The 21,688-nt window shown below is 36.4% G+C and overlaps 2 protein-coding genes across 7 annotated transcripts in view; one reads left to right on the top strand and one right to left on the bottom strand.

Moving 5' to 3' along the window:
• Positions 1-21,688, top strand: part of ANAPC10 (anaphase promoting complex subunit 10) — a 190,828-nt gene that overhangs the window by 101,759 nt on the left and 67,381 nt on the right. For all 6 annotated transcript variants that reach the window (XM_075421068.1, XM_075421060.1, XM_075421061.1 and 3 more), the window contains one exon: positions 19,457-19,544. In XM_075421068.1, the coding sequence (XP_075277183.1) occupies positions 19,457-19,519 (63 nt within the window). In that variant the 3' untranslated portion in view covers positions 19,520-19,544. The remainder of the gene's footprint in view (positions 1-19,456; positions 19,545-21,688) is intronic.
• Positions 199-21,688, bottom strand: part of HHIP (hedgehog interacting protein) — a 77,809-nt gene continuing 56,319 nt past the window's right edge. Inside the window, exons 10-13 of the mRNA XM_075421055.1 lie at positions 21,401-21,531; positions 20,734-20,815; positions 10,471-10,619; positions 199-7,930 (exon numbers count right to left, since the gene is read on the bottom strand). Coding sequence (XP_075277170.1) covers positions 7,737-7,930; positions 10,471-10,619; positions 20,734-20,815; positions 21,401-21,531 — 556 coding nt within the window. The 3' untranslated portion in view covers positions 199-7,736. The remainder of the gene's footprint in view (positions 7,931-10,470; positions 10,620-20,733; positions 20,816-21,400; positions 21,532-21,688) is intronic.

Below are 21,688 nucleotides of genomic sequence, written 5' to 3'. Positions count from 1 at the left end.
CAGTCACATTTTATGAAAGCATTTTAGAATTTATATAAATAAAACTAGTGTACATTTCAAAGAATATATAAAATGCTGGCATTTTGGCTTTACTGCAAAGATCAAAGAGCCAATTAAAATTAAAATTTAATGAATTTTAAATTATGCATTTAGTCATAACAAAAATATTAAAACAAAAAAAATTTAAAGCAGCAGGTGTACCTTATATACTAAGATAAAGTTTAATATATTTTATTAGCTTAAGGGACACAGAATAACTATCTATCCAGAACTTCAGGCATGCATTTACATAAATATATTAAATTAAGAAAAGCAATTATACACTTAAACATCCTTTTGTCTAAAAAAATCATTAAATCCACAGATTAACAATAAATCCAACTCTATGCATTTATCACTTCCAGATACAACTGTTCCATTTCTCCGTTATTACACAAATACATTTGTTAGAATTTATATGCGTTATACATATATTATATATTACATAATAGTGTGTATACATACATGGTGTTCAATAATATAATAATAATTTGTACTTTTTATAGCACTTTTCATTTGAAGAGCTCAAAGCGCTTTACAAAGATTGATTTCACTGATTTTCAGATGGAAAGTGGAGGCACAAAGATGCAATTATTTCGGGTTATATAGAATTTGTGACAGACAGTAACTGAATTCTCTTGTTGTGAACTTCAGCCGTGCTGTCTCCCTAAAAAGAAACACACATATAGCATATATAGTCTACATAGGTAGACTTGTAAGGTCTCAAACCAAGAAAGCACTCAATTATATTAGTAATGTTAAGCACATGACTTTAGTGAGACTCATATGCTTAAAATTACTTGTGTGCTCCAGTGCTCTGCTAGATTGGTGCCAGTATATGCTTAGTAGTATAATACAGTTTATAGAAGATACTTAAACATAGTTTGAATGATATTTTCTAAGCTATTTCCCCACATTTCAAATGTACATACAGTACCTGACAGCTACTATAAAATAAAACTAATTGAACAGAGGAATATCACAACAGTAATGTTCTCAAGTGACAGAATTTTGTTATTTTCTTTTCCTTTTCTTCTTGGCTCCCATTACAATCTAATTGTTCTCAAAAGGGAACTGAAGTGTTAATTCTGCAGTATATTTTGTGGGGGACAGCTAATAGCATTTCTGGTAATTCACAGGGTGGGGTTACTGCTTCTGGTATTAATGGAGATCACTATAAGATAAATCTGGTGACTTAATACCAGATGGTTTCTGGTCTCAGTATATCTTGATATGAATTAAGTTCATTCTGCACACCAGTTTTGACTCTGCCTAGAACATTTTCCTTTTAGCAGCTCCTCCTAGAAACATTCAGAAAATGAGATTTATTTATTACTGCCTTGTGATGCAAACCATCTTTTTGTCCTACAGCAAAATGCATCCTATGTTAAAAAAAAAAAAACACTTCCAAAACAGCCACCTCTCTCTGCCTTCTTTTTACCCAAGAATATTGTGAATGCAGCCACTGCGTATATTCACATGCTTTAGCTGGTGCCTTCTTTCTGAAATTTCCTGGGAATTTAAAAAATTTTACATTTAAATATTTTTTCACTTCTATTTTCATTGCAGAATGAAAATAAATGGGAAAATCTCATAGACTGTAAAAGGAACTAAACTATATGCTACATGGGACCCTATTGATCACTAATAACAGATAGAAAGTTATTTTTTACCAGTAGAAATAAAACTCTTCTCTAATAATGCAGCTTGCTGCTTGTGCACATTCTTAGCAATAATTTCTGACATTTTTGATTGTGGAAGCCAGCGTGTGTACAGTAGACAACAGGTAAAGACACAAATTAAATGTACATAACACAGACTATTATGTTTTGTGAATTCCTGTAGAATGAAATGATCATTAGATTGATATATTTTCAGTACTGAGAGCTGTGGTAAGCAGGTGTGTCACTTGGCTTTCAAATCAAACTGTGCAGTGTAATGTGAAGAAAAATTTCCTGTGGAAGCCTACAGGAGTTTTCTTTGCGTTATGGGACAACATGATAATCCTTTGCTAATATATAGACCAAATATAGTAATTATTAATAACTTATGAGTAAACCGAAGCAAAAAACTTGATGTGTTAGTTGAACCACTTGTACAGTGCTATAACATAGTAATGTTTCTCTTTTCCCAGATAAGTCATTAGTAATACTGTCTGATTAGCCAGTCTGCCCCATGTAAGTCTATGCAGAATTACTTACTTACTATGGCTGTTTCATAAATTGGGGCCACAGGCCTGGTATTTTAATTACTTTCCCACTTAGTGGCACATGCTTGTATGTTTGGAATAAGGATATATGTGTGTGAAAGAAAGAAAATGTGAGCTTAATTGCTCAACATCTTTAAAGAAGTATCGAGAAGTCTGGCAGATTTAATAGACTGCTTGTGTAGCTGCTGGCAATACCTATAAGAAGACCCAAAGGATTGGATATGCTCTGTACGGCTTTATGCAGGGCTGAATCTGCAGTCTTATTCCAGAAAAACTTGGTGTCTCTAAAGGCTGCAGATGCAGACACAGAGAGGTCATGTGTGCACTGATGTCGGAAGTTAAGATCTTCTGCCAGCTAAGTGGATATCTTTTAAGGACTTAATCCTATAACTAATGAAGTCAATAGGAGATTTTCTGTTTGACATCAATGGACTTTGAGTCAGGCCCTCAAAGATTAAAATAATCCTGTACTAAGCCTTCAGGTGGCTTCTGCTGTTTCACACCTATATCCTAAAACGTACATGTGTATTATTTCACTGAATTACTCTGCTGTTGAAAACAGAACATTTTAGCAAAACAGTCTTAACTTTTTTCAGAGTTTCTACAATGTTTTGCCCTGAAACTACTTATGGAAATATTTCTCCTTTTTTTGTAGCCAGAACCCAGATTATTTGGTACATATTTTCTGTAAATTTGGATTAGAATAAGTTTAAAGTGTTGGTTGCCTTTTTGGTGGGATTCGTAGTTTTTTTTTTTTAAATGACAAAAATAAAGTATTGGTAAATTTTTAATACTGGAAAATGGGAAAAATCAGTTTTTATTTACTTCATGACTCCCTTCTGTTTTTTCTGAGACAAAGATCATCTTTTAAGTTGGACAGAAGATCAAAATGGTATCATTCCTTATTAAACTAAACACAGTTAAACTAAAGGATAGTAAATTAAAATGCATTAATGTCTTTTAAAGGATTTACATAATCAAGGAAAAACAGGCAGAGCAGGAGGTCCTTGGAGTTGTTTCTTCCATGTAGACCCAATCTTATAAATGCCTATTTCATGGATGCAAGTAGAATTGCATGTACGAATCTTTATTTTCACCTTAGTGGGGCTTTGCACCTGTGAAAAATTGCTTGTTCGTGTTTTCAGAATCTCCATTTTGCGTATTTGCACGTGAAAACGTCCTCATTTCTAAACCCAAAAGAGAGAAAGTATATCCTGAAAAGCAACATTTCATCATCCCAGGACTATGGTTCTGCTTTTTACTTGAGGCATCTGATTATTGGATTGAAATCAGTAACTTTCTGATAAACGTAGTGACTGCAGAGTGACCAAGTGCTTTCTCCCTTCCTCCAGCTTCAGTCTGTCTGTGGCTGAGCTTCAAAGCCTGAGGCTGAGCTGCTTGAGGCTGGTACTTCTAAACTGGCAAGGTCCAGCTAAGATGCAGTATTAGGAAGCAACTGTAAAATAACAAAGTCCCGTGGAATGATCGAAAGACAGAAGCCTCAGCCTGCTGTGAAGCCTCTTTGATGCACGCATCTTTTAGGCAGTTTCAAAAATAATAAACATCACCCGCCAGCAACCAGGGATGATTGATGTTTGCTGTGGTTCTAGAAAAGAAGGAGCTGCAAAGCCAAAATGTGGAGAAGTGAATGAAAGAACGGGATAAATGGAGGTGTCATGCTGGCGATATAGAATTTATACACTTATTTATACCTAACTTTCAATTTGCTTGCATGAAATAGAATAACCTGTGAAAATTTAAAGGTACAAAGGGTTTGCATCTATGTCTCTGACTGTTAACAGAGGAAATTTATTTCCTTGAGGGGGAGGGTTTGAGTTAATATTTCTTTTTAGGACACGTTAGAAAAATAAGCTTACTGTTTTCCTGAAATGGAGTGCAACAATTTGGAGCTGATTTTATGTAACATCTTTTTGTCTCCCTACTTATCTATGGAGTAAAGACATTTCTCCTTATATTCCAAGAATATGTCTTCATTCTGATCAGTGGCTTTTAAAAAGAGAAAGATGAAGGTTTTCTGTCTCAAAATAATAAAATGGGGGTTGAAAACTAGCAGACATCAGGAACAGAATTACGTTTCTTGCAACAGGTATGTTTGTTCTCTTTTAGCAGTAGAAAGCCTCAAAGAATGCTTGAAATGTACAATGTGTTGGGAACAGAGAGGCAGTATCTCCAAATAAAGGAAGAAAGGAATGGAATAAAAGATTAGGAGAGAGAGAGAGAGAGAGACAGAGACAACTTGAACACATACATAAAATCCCTTCTGGAGGCCCTTATCTAATTGCCTCATTTATCTAGTTTCATTTATACGCTCAGTTTTATTCTGGGACACTCTCGGAGGTTGTGTGAGAATGGCTGCAGAATGACCTAACTGGCAACAGGCTTTCTACAGACTTTTTTTTTTTTTTTTTTTTTGTATGCCAATTCTCAGGGCAATTACTGCAGTTGCCCTTTTTATATTAGCATCTTGGGTGGCTAGGCCTGGGGTTTACTCACTCTTTTTAATAGTATAATTTCTTTTGATAAATAAGCAGCTAGGATTTTCTGTGTCTTTTTCTTGAGAATACTTCTTTTCCACTGGGACTTCCTACATACCCATGTGGGCTTAATGCAGACGTTTGCTTTCACATGATGTAAAAGATTATTTTAAAATGAAGCAAAATGCTTTCAATGAACTATCTCCCTTCTCCCTCTAATCTACACTTAGATTACTTCTTAGTTTTGAAGTTTTGATGAAATGACTCGAATAGACATTTTTTTTTAATCAAATAAACTGAGGTATTTTGCTTAAACATTGAAAGCCATTTTCTGGGTGCAGCACAGCTGATGTGAGATTTTTGCCACTGATTTGAATGACGCCTGGATTTAATTCTTAGCTTTTACTTGAGTTTTATTTTCTGAATTCACTAGTATACTAAATTGTCTTTATTATTAAGATCATAACTTTAAGATCGTTGTTATCCCTTCTTTACATGACTATGGCACATATGTTACCAGGGATCTTCAATTTAGGCACTGTCCGGGGTATTTTTTAAGTCTCCAGAAACTAAGCAGTGAGAAAAGAACTGTCACATCTCCCCAGCTGGTTGTTGAAAATAATGCATCAAAGCAGAGTTAAAGTTGGGTTTATTTTTAAATACATTTCATTAAAGTGTTAAAGATGTTATCTCTGTCACATATTTAAATGTTGCTAAAATACTTCAGTGACTTTCTTGCTTTGCCGATTATGAAGAATGTAATAAAACTGCGCTATTTGACAGATTTAGACAGCTGGCTCATTCATGAGAAGTTCACATTTTTGTCACCCATGTTGAATAAGGAAAGATTAAATGCTGAGGTCAATTTACAAAAATGGTTGTCAGGACATTTTTTAATTGTAAAACTTTTTGTGATGGGAGTTCAGGGAAAAGACTAAAGGCAGAAAGCAGCGGAGACAAAGAGCTGCTATTAACCTACAGATGCTACTGCAGGGTTCATTTTAAGATTGGTCACACTGCTTAGCCAATGAAGTGTTCGTGTGACTATAAGGGACCACCCTTTTCTGGGGTGAGAGGGCAATTTGGTCTTCATGCTCATTTAATCCCGAGACGTCTTTCAATGGACTGTCAGTTGAATCTACATTGTGCAAAATTATGCATGCACTTTTTAATGCAGACCATTGTTTGCTGAGCACTTAACCAAGATTTCTCAACCAATTTCCATTTGGCATGAGGTCACTCGAAAACCAGGCAAACATATATGGAAGGCAAATGTAATTCCTGTTCCTCTGAGCTGGAATGCATAAGACAGAGAAATGCAAGTATCAGTCGTGCTGTACGTTCAGATTTAATGCTTACTAAATGAAGACTGACAACTTTCTATAAAGGAAAATTCATTGCATGTCACTGCCCGCGAGAGGTAATTTTGTTACTGGAGACTAATATGGCTAAAGTCTTTTAGATCTTGTTGCCTAAAATGTTGTAAACCGTTGATGCATGCGCAGCTGCTTGTAAGAACCTTAGGATGTGCACACTGTGGCTACTCTGCTTTCTTTTCAATAGGCAAGATTTTATAAAAGCTAGGTAGTGCAAAGGAAATCTGATAGTTGGTAAGTAGTGAGCAAAGAAACTGTCAGTGATGCCCTACAGCTGGAGGTACGAGGGCCCCAGTTCTGAAGATACATCTAATTAGACTGTTAATACTTTAGAATACCTGACTATAGCATGTACACCATTATTTATTGATACATTTATAAAGACTTAATTTTATGTTAGCTCTTCAAGGAACATTTACATTTAGAACCACATTTGGTGAGAATTGTTATATGTTTCGTACAAGTGACATCTTACACAGCCAACACGTGCTCATGTGAGCTCTCGTCCAGGGACGTTCTGTTCAGTGTGAAACTGGCAGCAGTCTACTCGTGTATAATCTGGCCCGTCCTGTTACAGTGAAAATCCCTTTATGAACACTTTTAATATATGCTGGAATTTTATGATTGGTTGGCAGCTGTTTCTTTCATCCGTCGTAAATGAATACAAGTTGACACAAGGATATATTTCTAGATTAGATCCACAACACATTAAAGAGTGTGTTTGCTCTCTCTTTCCCCGTCTTTCCAATTAAGTTGGTGAAAAATGTAACTTTAGTATTTTACAGGACATGGTAAAGCTGTCTCATCTAGGTGATGTCTATATTATAAAAAGAAAATAATATAAATATGTAACATGAACCCAGTGTCCATCGTTAAATAAAATATATGATAAAAAGCAGACCTTCTAGGATGATTGGTTTTGAAATATGTGAATATAATTTAATTATTAAACACTTGAAATGATCTTGATATTAAGCTGTGGTAACCAGATGTTTGCATCTATGCTAGATAGAGAAATGCATAACATTCTGTAATAGAGTTAGATTGATGAAGGTGAAGGTTACAGTCTTACAATGAATTGCCTAGATAGGAATGCATTGAGTTCTGAAATATTGTCTCATGATGTAGTTCAGTTCACCTTAGAAACTGTTACAACTGATTTTATGAAGTCCAGCAGTTTATACAGTGATGTTTGAAAACTGCTCTCATTGCTATAATCAGATAGGTACAGACATGAGGTTTCTGGGATGTCGAAGAATCCATTAAGACACCACGAAAGTCCTTTGACGAAAATGCGATTTACAGTGGAATTACTTTGTAAACTATTTCTCATGAAGAAATAAATATAAAAAAAAATTCCACTAGCTGTAAAATTGTATTTGTGATAGTGCGAGCATGTGTATGTGTGCATGTATTGGGTATCGGTACATCTGTGGAGACGTACAAAAATATTTACACACATACAAAGGAATTTATCTGCACAATTGTGGATGTTATACTTAAATTAATGAAGTAAATCAAACCACCGGTATTTGTTTCAGGATAACAGTCTTTTAAAAATGACAGGTTTCAAAACAAATGCCCGTTGAAAGTGTAGTTTCCAAACAGTCGCAGACACTATACAATATAGCTGGTTAGATCCAGCAAATAGGATGTCATGTCTAGGATCTGATCAAGAATACCTGCCCTTGTCACTCTTCGGATGTTTCTATCCACTTGTTCACACTGGGGGCCGAGATAGCCTTTTTTACATAAGCATTTATTAGGCCTTACACAGACACCTCCATGTCGACAGGCTGGGTCACATTTTGCTGTGGGTAAAAAAACAGTGATTTTTCTAATTTATATAGAAAATCACAAGCTGAAAAGATACAGTATGCATTCATTAAGAGCTTTTCTAAACTTCTAATGATAAAGCACATAAATTAAAAACAAAATAGGATGAAATATTAGAAGTTTTGAAACTATATTTTTAGGAAGTAATTTTGTCTGTCTGAGAGGACATCACCCAGGACAGACTGTGAAACTCAAATAGCAGGTTTCTGAAAATGTCGAATTCCCATATTCATGCTTCATCTTGGAGTGTATAGAAGGCCCATCTCAAAAGACCTAAGGCTCCAAATGCCTTACCATTTGAAAACAAGACATACAGCACATCTAGATCTTTAAACAGTAGTGGTCTACCTCCTGCCATTTCTTATGCTGGCAACCCACAAAAGTCCTGCAGTTGGTGAGACCTTTTAGCACCGGGCCATCTCTAAGCTAGCAGGTACAGAATCCCAGGTAAACTCCTTTGCACACGCAGGGTTCTGCACTAGACCCTTTCCTTAGCAGAGCAGAATACGATTGACCACAGAGATGCACTCCTTTGGCTCTTGAATCACTTACACTTGGAACAAAATTGAATTCCCTTTAGAAAAAAAAGAACCAGGTATTTTTTTGGCAGCTTTTATCAGTTAAGTTTTAAAGTTTTTCCCTCTCTCTTAGCAGATGCCCGATGATTTACTCATAGAGTTCTAGGTTAATCAGCTTGCTTAAGTTTTTCAAATATAAACGCTATTTTAAATTGTACCCAGTGTTACAAAAACTAACCATCAAGAGCTTTAGTTGTGGAAGGATTTTCTTCTGGGGTAGAGTCACGGCCTGTGATAAATACAATGTATCTCTTTTTGCAGACATTTTGCTGTTTAATGTTACCTATTACAATAAAGCTATAATACTGATTTACAGAGATTTATAATACACTATTTAAAAACAGGTTTCTTGATTTTATTCATGAGTTTCTTAATTACCCTAGGAGGAAACTGATGCCTTGTAAGGTAATTTTTTGTATTTAAATTGTAATAGCAGCTTCAGGTCGGGACTAGAACGTCTGCTAAGTGCTGCATGGGATATAGCGAAGAAAGATGCTTAGGCTACATATTTTCTGTAGCTTTCTTGTACATTGCATCTATTGAATTTTCTATCATAGAGCTGTTATTTTTTAAACAAAACAGATTATTCAAGACCCATTTATTTTCACGCTGGAGGTATTTTTTACTTGAAGTTCCACTTGGACAATGGCTGTAGAATGGGCCTTGTTCTCTAAGTGCAGGAAATCTATGACTGACAAGTGAGGACAATTGAAGTTGGGCCATTTGGCCAGATTACCCTGTCCATTTCTCCAACCTGCCTTTGTTGCACAGCTCTATGATGGTCAGCTCATTAATATTGCCAGTAAGATATACCATTACTGATATCATTAATTTCATTGCATTCCAAATGAAGTTACTCCTGCTCATCACTAAACACCTGGAGGTTGCTGAAATGTACACTCCAGGCTATAAGGACCTCATAGCTGACCCTGCTTCAGGAGGGCCCTCGTGAGTGCCCTTCCAACCTCCATTATCCCTGGTCCATCATGTGATCCTTGCTTTGTCTTCCTCTGTGATTCTTTTCCTCTTTTGAGTTCTACTGCCATTAACCTTATCTCTTTGTATAGGCATCTGGTCAAACTTGCTGAGCAAATACGCTCAGTCAGAAGACCGTGCTGATGCGCTAATAACACCTCCTGGTACCCAGGCTTGCTCTGGAAGATCTACATAGGCCAGAGTTATACAGCTCAGATATAACCACAGCCTCTGTGACACAAAGATAGCACAGCTGTGGCACTCCAGGTTCATTCATCTCACCCCTTTGGTGGCATACCCAAAAACTAGCGTAGTCACAGTCACTTTTTCAAGTGACTTAAAAGATACGCTACAGCAACAAGATAGGACTTAATAAAAGCACTGCTATTAATAATGGATTACAACAACGTTCTGATTATTAGCTGCTTTGTGATGAGTTGTACATAGACTTCTCTTTAACAAACTGGAGCCATTTTATTTTGTAGGATCAAAAGTAACAATGTACCAAAACTAAAGAATTTGCATTAAATTAGTGAAGTGCAAAATATGCAATAGCAACCTGCAGGTCTGATTTAGCATCTTTCCTGACAAAGTACTCCTATTTGACAGTGACAATGATAGTACTACAGGTGGAAGCTGAATATCCAAACACAGAACATGTATTGATTGCACTTCCTTTCATTTTATAATCTTGGTGAAAAAATAAGAATAGTGTTGTCTGTCATATTTATGCTATTAATTGCATCCTGTAATGGTTCACATTGCATTAGAAGTTTTAACTGTTGCACTCATCTAAAGACTTACTGTTCTCCCTGCAACTCATGAGATCAGTATTTCTTTAATGTTGTCTTAGAACTGGTGGTCAATGACACATATTGAAAATTTCTCTCAGCAAATAATTAAAAGCATATTATGACATGTCACTGCTTTTTTCACGTGTTGCTATGAATCTATATACAAACCAGTTCTGCAGAACTCTCCTTCCCAGCCTTGATTACAGCAGCATTTTCCTGTGGGAGTGCAGTGCCCGTTCCGACAATGCCTTGAACATTCAGATGTCAGTATCTGTGCAGGCTGAGCTGTTCTTTTGCATTCTTCAGGGACTAAAGGCCTGAATAAAAATACATGAACCAAGCAGATGATAGGTAAAAGTCAGGGTCAAGAAGAAAAACTTTGGTCTTTTATTAATGGTCTCATTCTTTTTTATGGTATTGTCAGTGGGAGAAATCTGTGTTCTAAGGGGATTGCTTTTTTCCTCATAAACGCCAGTAAACATAGACATGATATGTTACATGACAGAAAAATACAGTGTGATTTGCTATTCTTTCATATAGCGGTCTTCAGAGATCTTCTACAAGATTAAATAATAGTGCTTGAGAATTCTTGAAGCTTGGACCTGGCAAAACCAGCTTGATCGCAGGCAGCATATATCTCTAGACAATATAGATGTGCTAAATTCTGCTGATGGTGTGGCTTTTCTTCAGACAGTGCAAACAGTCATATAATTCAGTCCAGAATCTCATGGTGTCTTTTTTCTTTTCTAGCTGAGTTACATGTTCAATTGTATGCCAGGAAGAGTAATCTGAACAGCAAGTTTTATGTCACATGTTATGACATGCATAATAATTTTGCAAAAGTATTATGTCTGTCTACAAATCCAGTTTGATATTGCAGATTTTTTATTTCCAGGTTTTTGTGAAATCGTATTTGGACTATGCGTTCTGGATGCTTATTTAGGCATCTGAACATCAAGAAAGACTTTTTCACTGTAAGGGTGACTGAGCACTGGACCAGGCTGCCCAGAGAGGTTGTAAAGTCTCCATCCCTGGAGATATTCAGAAGCTGTCTGGACACGATCCTGGGCAACCAGCTCTAGGTGGTCCTGCTTGAGCAGGGGGGTTGGAGCAGGTGCCCCCAAGAGGTCCCTTCCAGCCTCAGCCATTCTGTGGGTGATTCTGTGAAATGTGTGTGTGAAGGAAATTCTAGTTCAGTTGACTTAAAATATTTCTGATGATGGTTTTTTTCAGGCTTCTTGGTGTCCTCTTACATAGTGCAATTTTTTGTGTCAGTCTCTACAAAATATTTTGGATGTCCAGTAGCCTTTTTTATTTAAAAAAAGCACAGCATTGTCTTCCTTAACAAAGAGGGAGCGGTAGTGCTCCTTCTGTAGTGTTAGGTGTGTAAAACAAGTGTTTTAACTTAAACATGCCTTAATGTTGACACAACTTCCAAAACTTTTTAGATGTTTATAGTGTTGTTTTTTTTTAATTTAGCTGTATGTCATCATGCTGACCACTTATTTTATTTGCTGTCTAAGTTCAGCAGTTCAGCAGATGATAGGATCATGACAAGGCTACAGGTTCCCAGCACAGGTACTATGTTTTGTGTCTCCTGTGGGTTTGATTGCACAGGAATAAACTGAGAAAAGAATGTCTCCCAAGAGATCGAAACAAGTACTTGAATGGCAACTTAATGGTAAATTGTTAGTGACAAATACAAAATTATTCATTCTCAAGGAAATAATTTTAACTACTGCCATACATTCCTAAGGTCAAATTTGCAGGACAAAAATTCTAATAGTTTTGCAGCGAGCTCAGAGAAACCTTGGCTAAGTGTCCAGGTAGAATCCAAACAAACAAAACCAAAATTGTATGAGATAGAATAGAATAGAAAATAACATTGTACGTTATACTGACATCAGTATTAAAACTCCAATTATATGCAAATAGCTGGAATGGCAACTTGTGCACTGATTACCCTGCCAAATATTAAAATCCTAGATTGATATTCTTGTGTGGAGAAAAAGATAGTCTTTGGAGTCTGGGAAAGAAGGGGTATGATGGAGGTGTGGAAAACAGTGGCAGAAAACAAGAGGAGGAAAACTGGGCATTCTTGTTTATCTCCCATTTCAACATCAGAAGAAATATTGAGGGAAAAAATTAAGCTAAAGAAAATAGAATTAACTAGTTGAACTCATGGCTTTTAAGATATCAATGAAGTCCACGTTCTAGAAGGATTTAAAAAAGATATTTCTATGCACAATGAGACCATTCAAAGTAATATTATATAGGGTAAAAATAATTTTTAAGAAAAATAAGCACTCATACTTAATGTCATAGAAGTCCCTTGCTAGCTAACTGAGCTTACATTCCCTTCCCCAATTTTGGCATGCAGCTTGCTAATGGTACAGTACAGGGTTTCTTGCATTTTTCTTTGAAAACGAGTAATAGAGTACAGGCTCACTGGTTTGTTTCACTATAGCACTTTCTCTGCTCAGCCTTAATTGCTACCATGATTATTTAAACATCTGTACAGAAGAACTGTTTCCTGAAGGATGTTAAAGACAGAAAGAATGTGTAGATGCATCTTTAGCGTAGCACCAAGTTCTGATTTGAAAAGCACTTCCGAGAATCAGACTTAAGGTCCTGTATTATTTAAGGGCTTTGAAACATGTTTTGACACCTTTCGTGCAGCATATTTGACACCCTTTCAGGTCTTGTGCTTGCATATTTCCACAGCTGTCTTTTAAATATAATGCATTATTTTTTTGACCTACAAGGAACTCCAGTTCTGTAGTAATGAGTGCATTACATATGATCTGGTTAAAAGAGTTACTACAGTTAAAAGTTATATGCGAGATTCACAGGCAATGCTGTTTTGGAAACAGTTCTATAAAATGGTATGATTTTCAGGGGAGAATTGTTCAGAATTAAAGTAAAAAGATCTGTCTTCTAATTCAATTCTTACCTCTGGAAGGAAAAAAATCTAAATTTGTGTTGATTTCTTTATAGCAAACTGCACAGGAGACAACATTCTTCCTTCATCTGTCTCTGTTACAGCCCATTTCTTTCAAGTGACTTTAAATGGAAGTCTTCTCTTCTTCTTGCTCAAACACAAGTACAGTACTGTGTTCAGCAGGAAGCGTAACCTTAGGCTCCTGGAGCATCTCTTGGAAGAGAGCTCCAGTGGCATGTCTTTAGCAAAGAATGACCTCATAAATCACAGAGATATTTTATTTGTAAAAATAATGATTTATTTTATTAATAGATGTAAAGTATTTATCTATAATAGTCCTGGAGTATATGGTTCTTTTTAATTTTTTTTAATTAAGGAGGCAGTAATCATACTTTTTTGTATCCAGCAAAGCATGGCTGGTCACTTTTACGATTTAAAGTTTTCTTGTGCTCTTTGTACTTGTGAATATAACCTTGCCTTTTATTCTACCATCAATCAATAACTTGCACTCATCAGTCTCGGATAATATTTATTAATGGTGGGGTGGAGTAGAAACAAAGATGGAAAAAATTCTGGTTGGCAGAGTGCCTTAGGAGAAGAGGAATACAAATGCAGCTGCAGCAGAATCCTTGTGTGTGAGAAGAATTACTATTTTTCCTTAGTTGTACTATGGGAAAAGCCACACTTCTTTCTCAAGATTTGGATGCCGTTATGGTACCGACACGTACCAAGAGAAAGTCTCTGCCCCACAATACTTGCTTTGCATTCTTAAGGCTTTAAAGGGGGGAAATTTTCAGGCTCAGCATAAGCTGAACTGAATCTCACAAAGATAACAGAAGTCTTGAAACTGACTGTTGGGACTTGATCTTTCCAGCAATTAGACAAGTCTATGATTTTGTTTATATGGCTAGTGCTTCGCTGTGTCTCTTGCAGTGGAAGATGGAGCCACACTGTGGGCTGGAGAGAATTTTTTTCCTAGTATGCCTCAATCTATAAAACTCTGAAGGGTACAGCTTGATTACTCTTACAGTAAGCACTATTTGGTCCGCAGAAAGTCAGCCAAAAATGTAGCTGATAATGACTATTTATATGGTCTGTACGATTCTAGTTATCTTAAAGAGCTGTTCATATATACAGTACAGTACAGTATATCTTGCTTGTTAAAACATGCTTTCATGAAACTGTGTAACAACTCTAAATGTATGGAACATGGAGGAAAAGCTGTACTGCGGGCTGGGGCCCTTGCTGGTCCCTTCATTGACGTGTGCAGTGAGTTGGGAATTCTTGACTGTACAATGTGCAAAATAATTTTTACTGCATTACTGTAGCTAGTATAAGGAAGTAGCATCTACTGTTAGTTTAGAAGCATATAAAAGTCTAATAGGCTTTAATAGATTAAAACTCGTCCTGGAACTGCTTTCAGGCTTTCTTTAATGCATCTCTTCACAGTTCCACTAAATTCACAGAGTAATTTAGTTGCTATATGCGATAGCCTGTAACTTGGACATACATAAATCAGTGCAAATGAGGGTCAAATTCAGCAGTAATACAATGGTACTGAACTGAAAACAATTTATCCATCATGCCTTTGACACAATATCAAAAATCTCTACTTTCCCACTGAAGTGAGAAAAAACCCAGACAAAGTTACTGGATGTTCAAATTCGAACAAGAGACACAGCCACGGAAATCCTGACTGTGGTACGAAGTATATGGAAAGAATATTATGCTTCAATTAACTGCACACAAGATATTAGGTATTAGAATGATGCTTAAGTATATCACCAAAATTTGTGCATTAGTTGTTTGGGGTTTTTCTTGTATAAGGGAAAATGTCAAGAAAAATTCATTTTGTTTCAGGACTTGTCATAGACTAAATTTACTACTTGTCATAGAATAAATATAACAACTCTTCAGGTACAGCTTCTAAAATTAAAAAGTATACCTTTAGTCCTGGGAGGGATGCCAAAAGCTCGTTACTTGTCTCCAGATTTACTACATGGGAATAATGTGGAAAAAACTCACGGCTTTTAAGATTTAAACTCAGCAGCATATCAAATTTATTCTTATATGGTATGCTTGTTCATGACCTCTAGTCTTAAGAAATTCTGTCATGTTTGAAAACTAGTCCCTAGTGAAGCCTGTATCAATGTTAATAGCTAAGAGGTCAATGCAACTGCTAAACAGTTTGTATTACTGTCAGGGTGGTCATGAAAACAACACCTGCTGCATGAGCACTTGGCAGCTGGGTCAACAGGCACTGTGGGAATTTATCAATTTAGGGGGCCACTTGCATAACACTTTGACTGATGAATTGGGAAAGACTGGCTTACTGGGCTAAAGCTGCTCTATTATGTATAACTTTCTTTAGGATGGCAGAGGCTTCCTGCAGGCTCCAGAAAATAAGCAAAAGATAAACTGAGCTGTTTTTTCCTTATAAAGTGATAAAAAGTGAGAGCTCCTTAATAGCCAGTGCTAGAAAGCCTGAAAAAAAAGGGAAAAAAAAAAATCCCAAACCAAAACAAAAACTTTTACAGTCCGTGAGCTGTGATGTGATTGAAAAAAAATCCTTAGTTTTTTCCATCGTGGTTACAAAGGAGTTTTTGTGAAGTACTTCTGTAAAGTGAAACTCTCTAGACTGGTATTCGCAAAAAGCTCTAATTTCTATTTAGTGTCTCTTATGGGAATAGTAACTGCATGTGGGCTGGTAAATGAGATAAGAATTTTGCATGCTCCGGCTAAACTAAACATAATTAGACATTAATTCTGGCTTTCCATTCCCTCAAATGACTTAAGGGATAGTAACTTTCTGAACAGAAAGAAATCATATGGCCCACCTGGGTTGGTGAGAGCATTCACCAATAAAATTGGCTCATTCTACAGAGAGTTTCCAGTAGTATCTTCAGAGTATATCTATAACCCATCAGAACTCAGTATCTTGATGCAGATTAGTCTAATACCGTATGTTTCTGAGATTCCATTTCCATAGTAATTAAAGTCTTCAAGAGGGCTACACTATTCTTCTATCATACCATCAAACACTCTTGACTCATACTAAAAAAAAATAAAATCACCAATGTTTTTGTGAAGAGCCCGAACAATGTCAAAATGAGGTATGACCTAGATATTGTCCCTTAGTGTGTGAAGTCAGTCTGTTTGGAAATACTCTCTGATAGCAGAAATCCCAGAAGGTGATGATGGAAAGGATGGTAAGTGGAATTACATACTCTGGAGTGGCATGAAAGAGGAGTGAGATGGTTTGAATCAAGTTCAAGTTTCAATCCAACGGAAAGCAGCTATTCTGGCTGTTGATACGAAACATATTGAAATCCAGATCTATAAGGTGTTACAAGGAGAGGAAGAGGAAGTCTTCTTACATGTGCAAGAACACTTACTTAAGCTCTGCCCTCTTTGATAAAAATCACCTGCTGGCTCCAGTGAGCCATCTGGTCAAAAGAATTATTCAACCTCTTTAGAATCTCCATATCAACAGTGGCAAACACTTAAAACTTCACAGGGGATACAGCACTGCATGACTGCCCTATGAACTTTTCTGGATTTAGTCTCATATTTTAAATGGAAATCTTTTGCATTGTCTGTCATTCTGAGTAGTCTTCTCTGAATCTCTTTCAGTTTATCTATAATTTACTTGGAGATAAAAGTGATCATAATACAAGTATTCTAAAAGAAGACTTACAAAGTCACATTATGGCTGTTCTGTCACTTTCCAAAGTTTATATTCTTACCTCTTGGTCTGTCCCTGTCTATGGTTTTCAAAGAACAGCTGGTAATAATGTTTGAATTACAGCTGATATGAATCTATCAACAGATCTTTCTTATTTAAATATGCATTTTTATTACTGTCCACAGCTGACTTCCTCCTTTTATCATGCAGAAAATGATTATTTTTTCTTTTATAATGGGTTTGTCTCCTATTTTCTCCATTACTGACTAACTGGAATATTTGGACGTATACACATTTTCTGTATCACTGTTTACCTAGGCATTTTTCCTACACATTAGTCAATGTTTTTGTGATTGATTTTAGTATATATTTGTAGAAACAGAAAGCAGGACAGAAAAAATATAAAACAGAAAGTAGAAAAATAGAAAATAAAAGTTTTTCTTTTTTGCAGCACCTCACATACGTGGTTTTTACATTCATTTTTAACTTTTCTGTTTCTGATGTATCACTTCATTGTCTAAGAGCTCCCAAGTACTAATGTATCATTATAACAGCCTTGTGACAAAGAGAAGGATTATTTAATTCTGTGCTTTTGATGGGAGGCTATTTAGTTATTGACATGAAGTATTTGGAGGAACTGAACAAAAGTTTCCTGTGGTACCTTGAATTTTATGTTTCAAACTGCCTTGATGATGGAGGGATTCAAAACCTCTGTGTTGATCAGATTTATCAATTTGTTACATATCAGCACAGTTTAACACCTCATTTTTATTACACATGAAGGATTGGTTTAGGATAGGACTTTCCCATTGCTGAGTATTAAAGACTAATGCAAAAGGTTTCCTGGATTATCCTCATCCTCTGATCTAATGTTTTAACCTGCTCGCTTCTTTTGTATTTTTTCTACTGCTAGCAATATCCAAGTAGTAGGTTTCTTTCTTAAGCTATATTTGAGACAAGGAAATCAGGGTCACGGTTATGTTTGAAAAGAACTTTGATTATGCAGTAGTTTTCTACAAAAATCAAAAGAAATCAAATCCTGCATCTTCATGTAACATTTACATTTTAGAATAAAAGAATAATTTCATAAGTTTGCAGCAGCTTACAACCAACCACTAGCAGAATAGGACTGTTTTTTGCATGAAGTTATTAATCCAGCAAGGGGCTACCACAAGGCATCATGTCTTTGTTCTTTTACACTGCCCCATACATGGAAGAGTCTCTCTACAAATTGATGAGTCTGCCAGGGGCCACCTCCCACAGGGTTTTGTTAGCAAGTAATGATTTTCTAAGACATGACAAATCAATACCTTGATGACTTTATTTATACCTGATGCTCATAGCCCACATTTAGCATCTTTATTTTGTTTCTAGAAAGCTTACTGTGCTAGGGTATGAAGTTTTTGTATGGCACATACCATGAGGAAGACGTTATAAGGCGCAACAAAATATTAGCATGCAAAAATATTAGCATGTGAATAACAATTAATGTTTTCTTAGTAAAGCTTTACATGAACATTTGCCAAAGCCATGGGATTTTAAAATTGTTTACATGTGTAATGTGAAATTAGCATGAAATGGTAAATAGAGCTGTAATGTTCTTTTGTGGAAGTAACTCATTATCTTTCACTTAAAAGCCTGCAATGGTGTGAGATTGAAAAACAGCAAAACTCAGAACTTTGCCTGAATTAAAATTTTCCCATGCTTCTAAAAAGTGTCACCAAAACCTATATCCCTTAGCCACAGTCTGTTTAATTTCAACTGTGTGCCAATTTGCAAAAGTATTTTATCGTTTTCTGGTTACTTTCACCAGTAACCAAACACAGTCTTGACCCTTTTCCATACACGAAAACAGCCAACCATGAGTGCAGCAATGGGAGGTCTGGCCTTTCAGGTATGTCAGCTGAAGACCACCCTACTGGAAGAGGTAACAAGAACAAAAAGCCGAGGTCAAACAAGGCAGCCCCATGTAATTAGATACTAATAGTGGATTTAGTGTGTAAAATTCACTTAAAACCATACACCAACAGACTAAACAATCCCAGTAAGAATGGCAAGTTTTGTTCTAAAAAAATGTTTTTAATACCAGAAAGCATAAATAAAACATACATCATAACCTTGACTGACAGACTGCACTAACCTGCAGTAACATCTGCTTCCAAATTACTTGCTATAGATTTGGGACAGTATAATTATAAGACACTGAATCTCTACTGTAACTTATAGTACAGCGTGCATCCAATTTCATTAATTTATTATTGAATTCTCTTGTTGTCCCAATAACAATTTTTAGAATTTAAATTCTGACAATAAATTCCGACAATAAATTCCTCTCTTAAAACAGTCAACAGCAAAACCAAAAATGCAAGCCTCACTGTATCTGATGCTAATGGGGAAACATGCTGAAGCAGATGCTGAACAAATACACAGTTGCTTTTGCAGGGTATTATAGGGTCAAAGTAGTCAATATGACAAACTCAATTTCTGTTGGCCATTTCATTTTGTGTTAATTTCTGATGCTTTTGCAGGTTGGACGTGGTACCTTTACATGCCACAGACTTGGCCTGATAGAGCAGCAAGATCCATTGTGAAGAAAATAGTACTTCTCCAGCTAAAGTGAGTATCTGCTAGTCATTTGCTCTTACTGCTGCTAGGGCCCCTGAGTCATGTTGGGAACTGGCTTTTTGTAGTCTTTCTTAATATTTTCATAGCTCTAGCTGCTCTGCAAACATCACATCTCAAGAAACTCTGGTTTGATAATTTTCATTTATCTTCATTTTACAATTGGTAAATTAGTCTAAATAATTAAACCAATCATATTAATTCTGTGTCTTATAAATAATTTCCGTGGGATTTATAAGCCTTTTGGAAACAGTGCTTTAAGAACTGCTAAAGAATTCAGTGTATTTTTGGCACACAGTCCAAGGACAGGAGGTTTCCTTCCTTGGTGCTCCAAACCTCCCCAGGGAGAAACAGGTAAATGCAGGGATGTGGAAGGATGTTGAAAACCAGTAAGCAGTGGGAGTATACGCTCACTGAGGATTCAGTCCTCTGTATTGGACTTCTCCATTGGTGGTATCTCCTGTACAACAGAAGAGATGTTTGGGAAAGACTGAATTTGTCCCTTAGAGCTTACTTATGGCAAAACTGAAATTGAGGATGTGAGACTGGAACTGACCGGCGATGGCTTGTCTTCTAGCTAGTACTGTCAAATTATTTTCCGTGGTAGCTTTTCAGTACACAGAATAGGTATTGTCAGCCAGTATTAACCTTTTGGGGCAGCTCCTGTTGTGCACTGTTCCACCGCAGTCACTGGTAAGGAAGCAGTAGTGCCGGGGAGAATTCCAGCATCTGCCCTCCATTGATGCTGTGTAACCTCTGCGGTACCTACAAGTCATTCGGCTTTAGAACATACAGGAGCATCTTTTACCTGTATTGGTCCATATGATTCCACATTAAATATGTCTATGCTTTTATGAAAACATGCAAAGAACGTGAATCTAGGTGGGAGAGTGGGCAGGATTCAGCATAATGTCGAAGAGTAGAAATTTCCAGAAGTTAGTGTTGGTTACACCTCTGTTGTTCTGACATTCACTTTCTATGAGACAGTCATTACTTTTAGTGAATCTATTCTGCTTGCTGCTGATGGTACATTTGCTTCTAGGAAGCCCTCTGCATTGAGAATTTCCTGTCTCATTAAATATCAGTATTGCATAATTCAGCTACATGGAAAGAACTACATTTACCTTTTGTTTTTTAACCTGTTGAAGGAAAGACTGATCTTAGCAAGAAATGCGATGCTCACCTTTTTGGGTCAATGATCTTGTAGAGTTTTCCGCTGTGAGGCTGTGTCATACTTTTACTGCTTGATAATATGTAAATCTCACCTGTTAAAGAAACCAGCGCAATAAATTAGTTCTCCTTTCCTAACACGTCAAGTACATGACTTTTGTGATCTAGCTAAAACTTCAGAAGATGCATTCATCACTGAAATATACAGCAGAATTATTGCTATTCAAAAATTTAAATAAGCACTTCCCCCAAACTGATGCTCAAATGTGAAAGATACTTTATCATGAACTTTTTTTGTTTCATATTGTATCGAATTGGTTAAAAAAATAAAATGGTGGAGGAAGGGAGAAGAGGGGGATTGGTCTGCTCATGCAGTATCTTTGCCCCTTAAGGCTGTGATGTTGGGAACAAAAGCAAGTATATGATACATTGTGTCATAGCAAGTAACACAGTTCACAGAACGTGAGAGACAGCGAGGATCTTTGCCCCTTGCAACAACCCATTCTCTTCTCGTTTCTTTTTACAAGGCTGCTAAGGTGTAGCTGAAAGCAGCGTAGACAGCTTTGGCAAAGGAAAGAGCCTTTAGATTTCTTCCTTTTAAACGTTTACTGTAATTTTGAATAGTTAAGCAGGCATTACCCATAAGGTTTATGATTTAATAACATTTTTTTTCTATTTACCTAATTCGTCTTCACCAAATCCCAAGACAGGGCCTGAAAAGAAACCTCTACATGAACCAGTGTTGCCAAGACAGAGGGGTTTCTCTTGCCACTGTTTGGTTGCAGGACTCTGTTGCAGTGTCAAAAAATTTCTGTATTCAAAAACACATAAAGCAAATTGTTATATTACATTTTGAATAGTTTTCACTGTCCAGATAAATAAGTAAACACTTGCTGCAAGCAGCACCATATATACATCCGTGCAGTTCATCATCCTATGATTTCCTGCCTGTTATTTCTCAGATGCTT

Source organism: Opisthocomus hoazin, chromosome 5 (assembly GCF_030867145.1).
Source record: "Opisthocomus hoazin isolate bOpiHoa1 chromosome 5, bOpiHoa1.hap1, whole genome shotgun sequence".
Classification (NCBI taxonomy): Eukaryota; Metazoa; Chordata; class Aves; order Opisthocomiformes; family Opisthocomidae; genus Opisthocomus; species Opisthocomus hoazin.
This window is presented reverse-complemented; position numbering and strand designations above follow the sequence as displayed.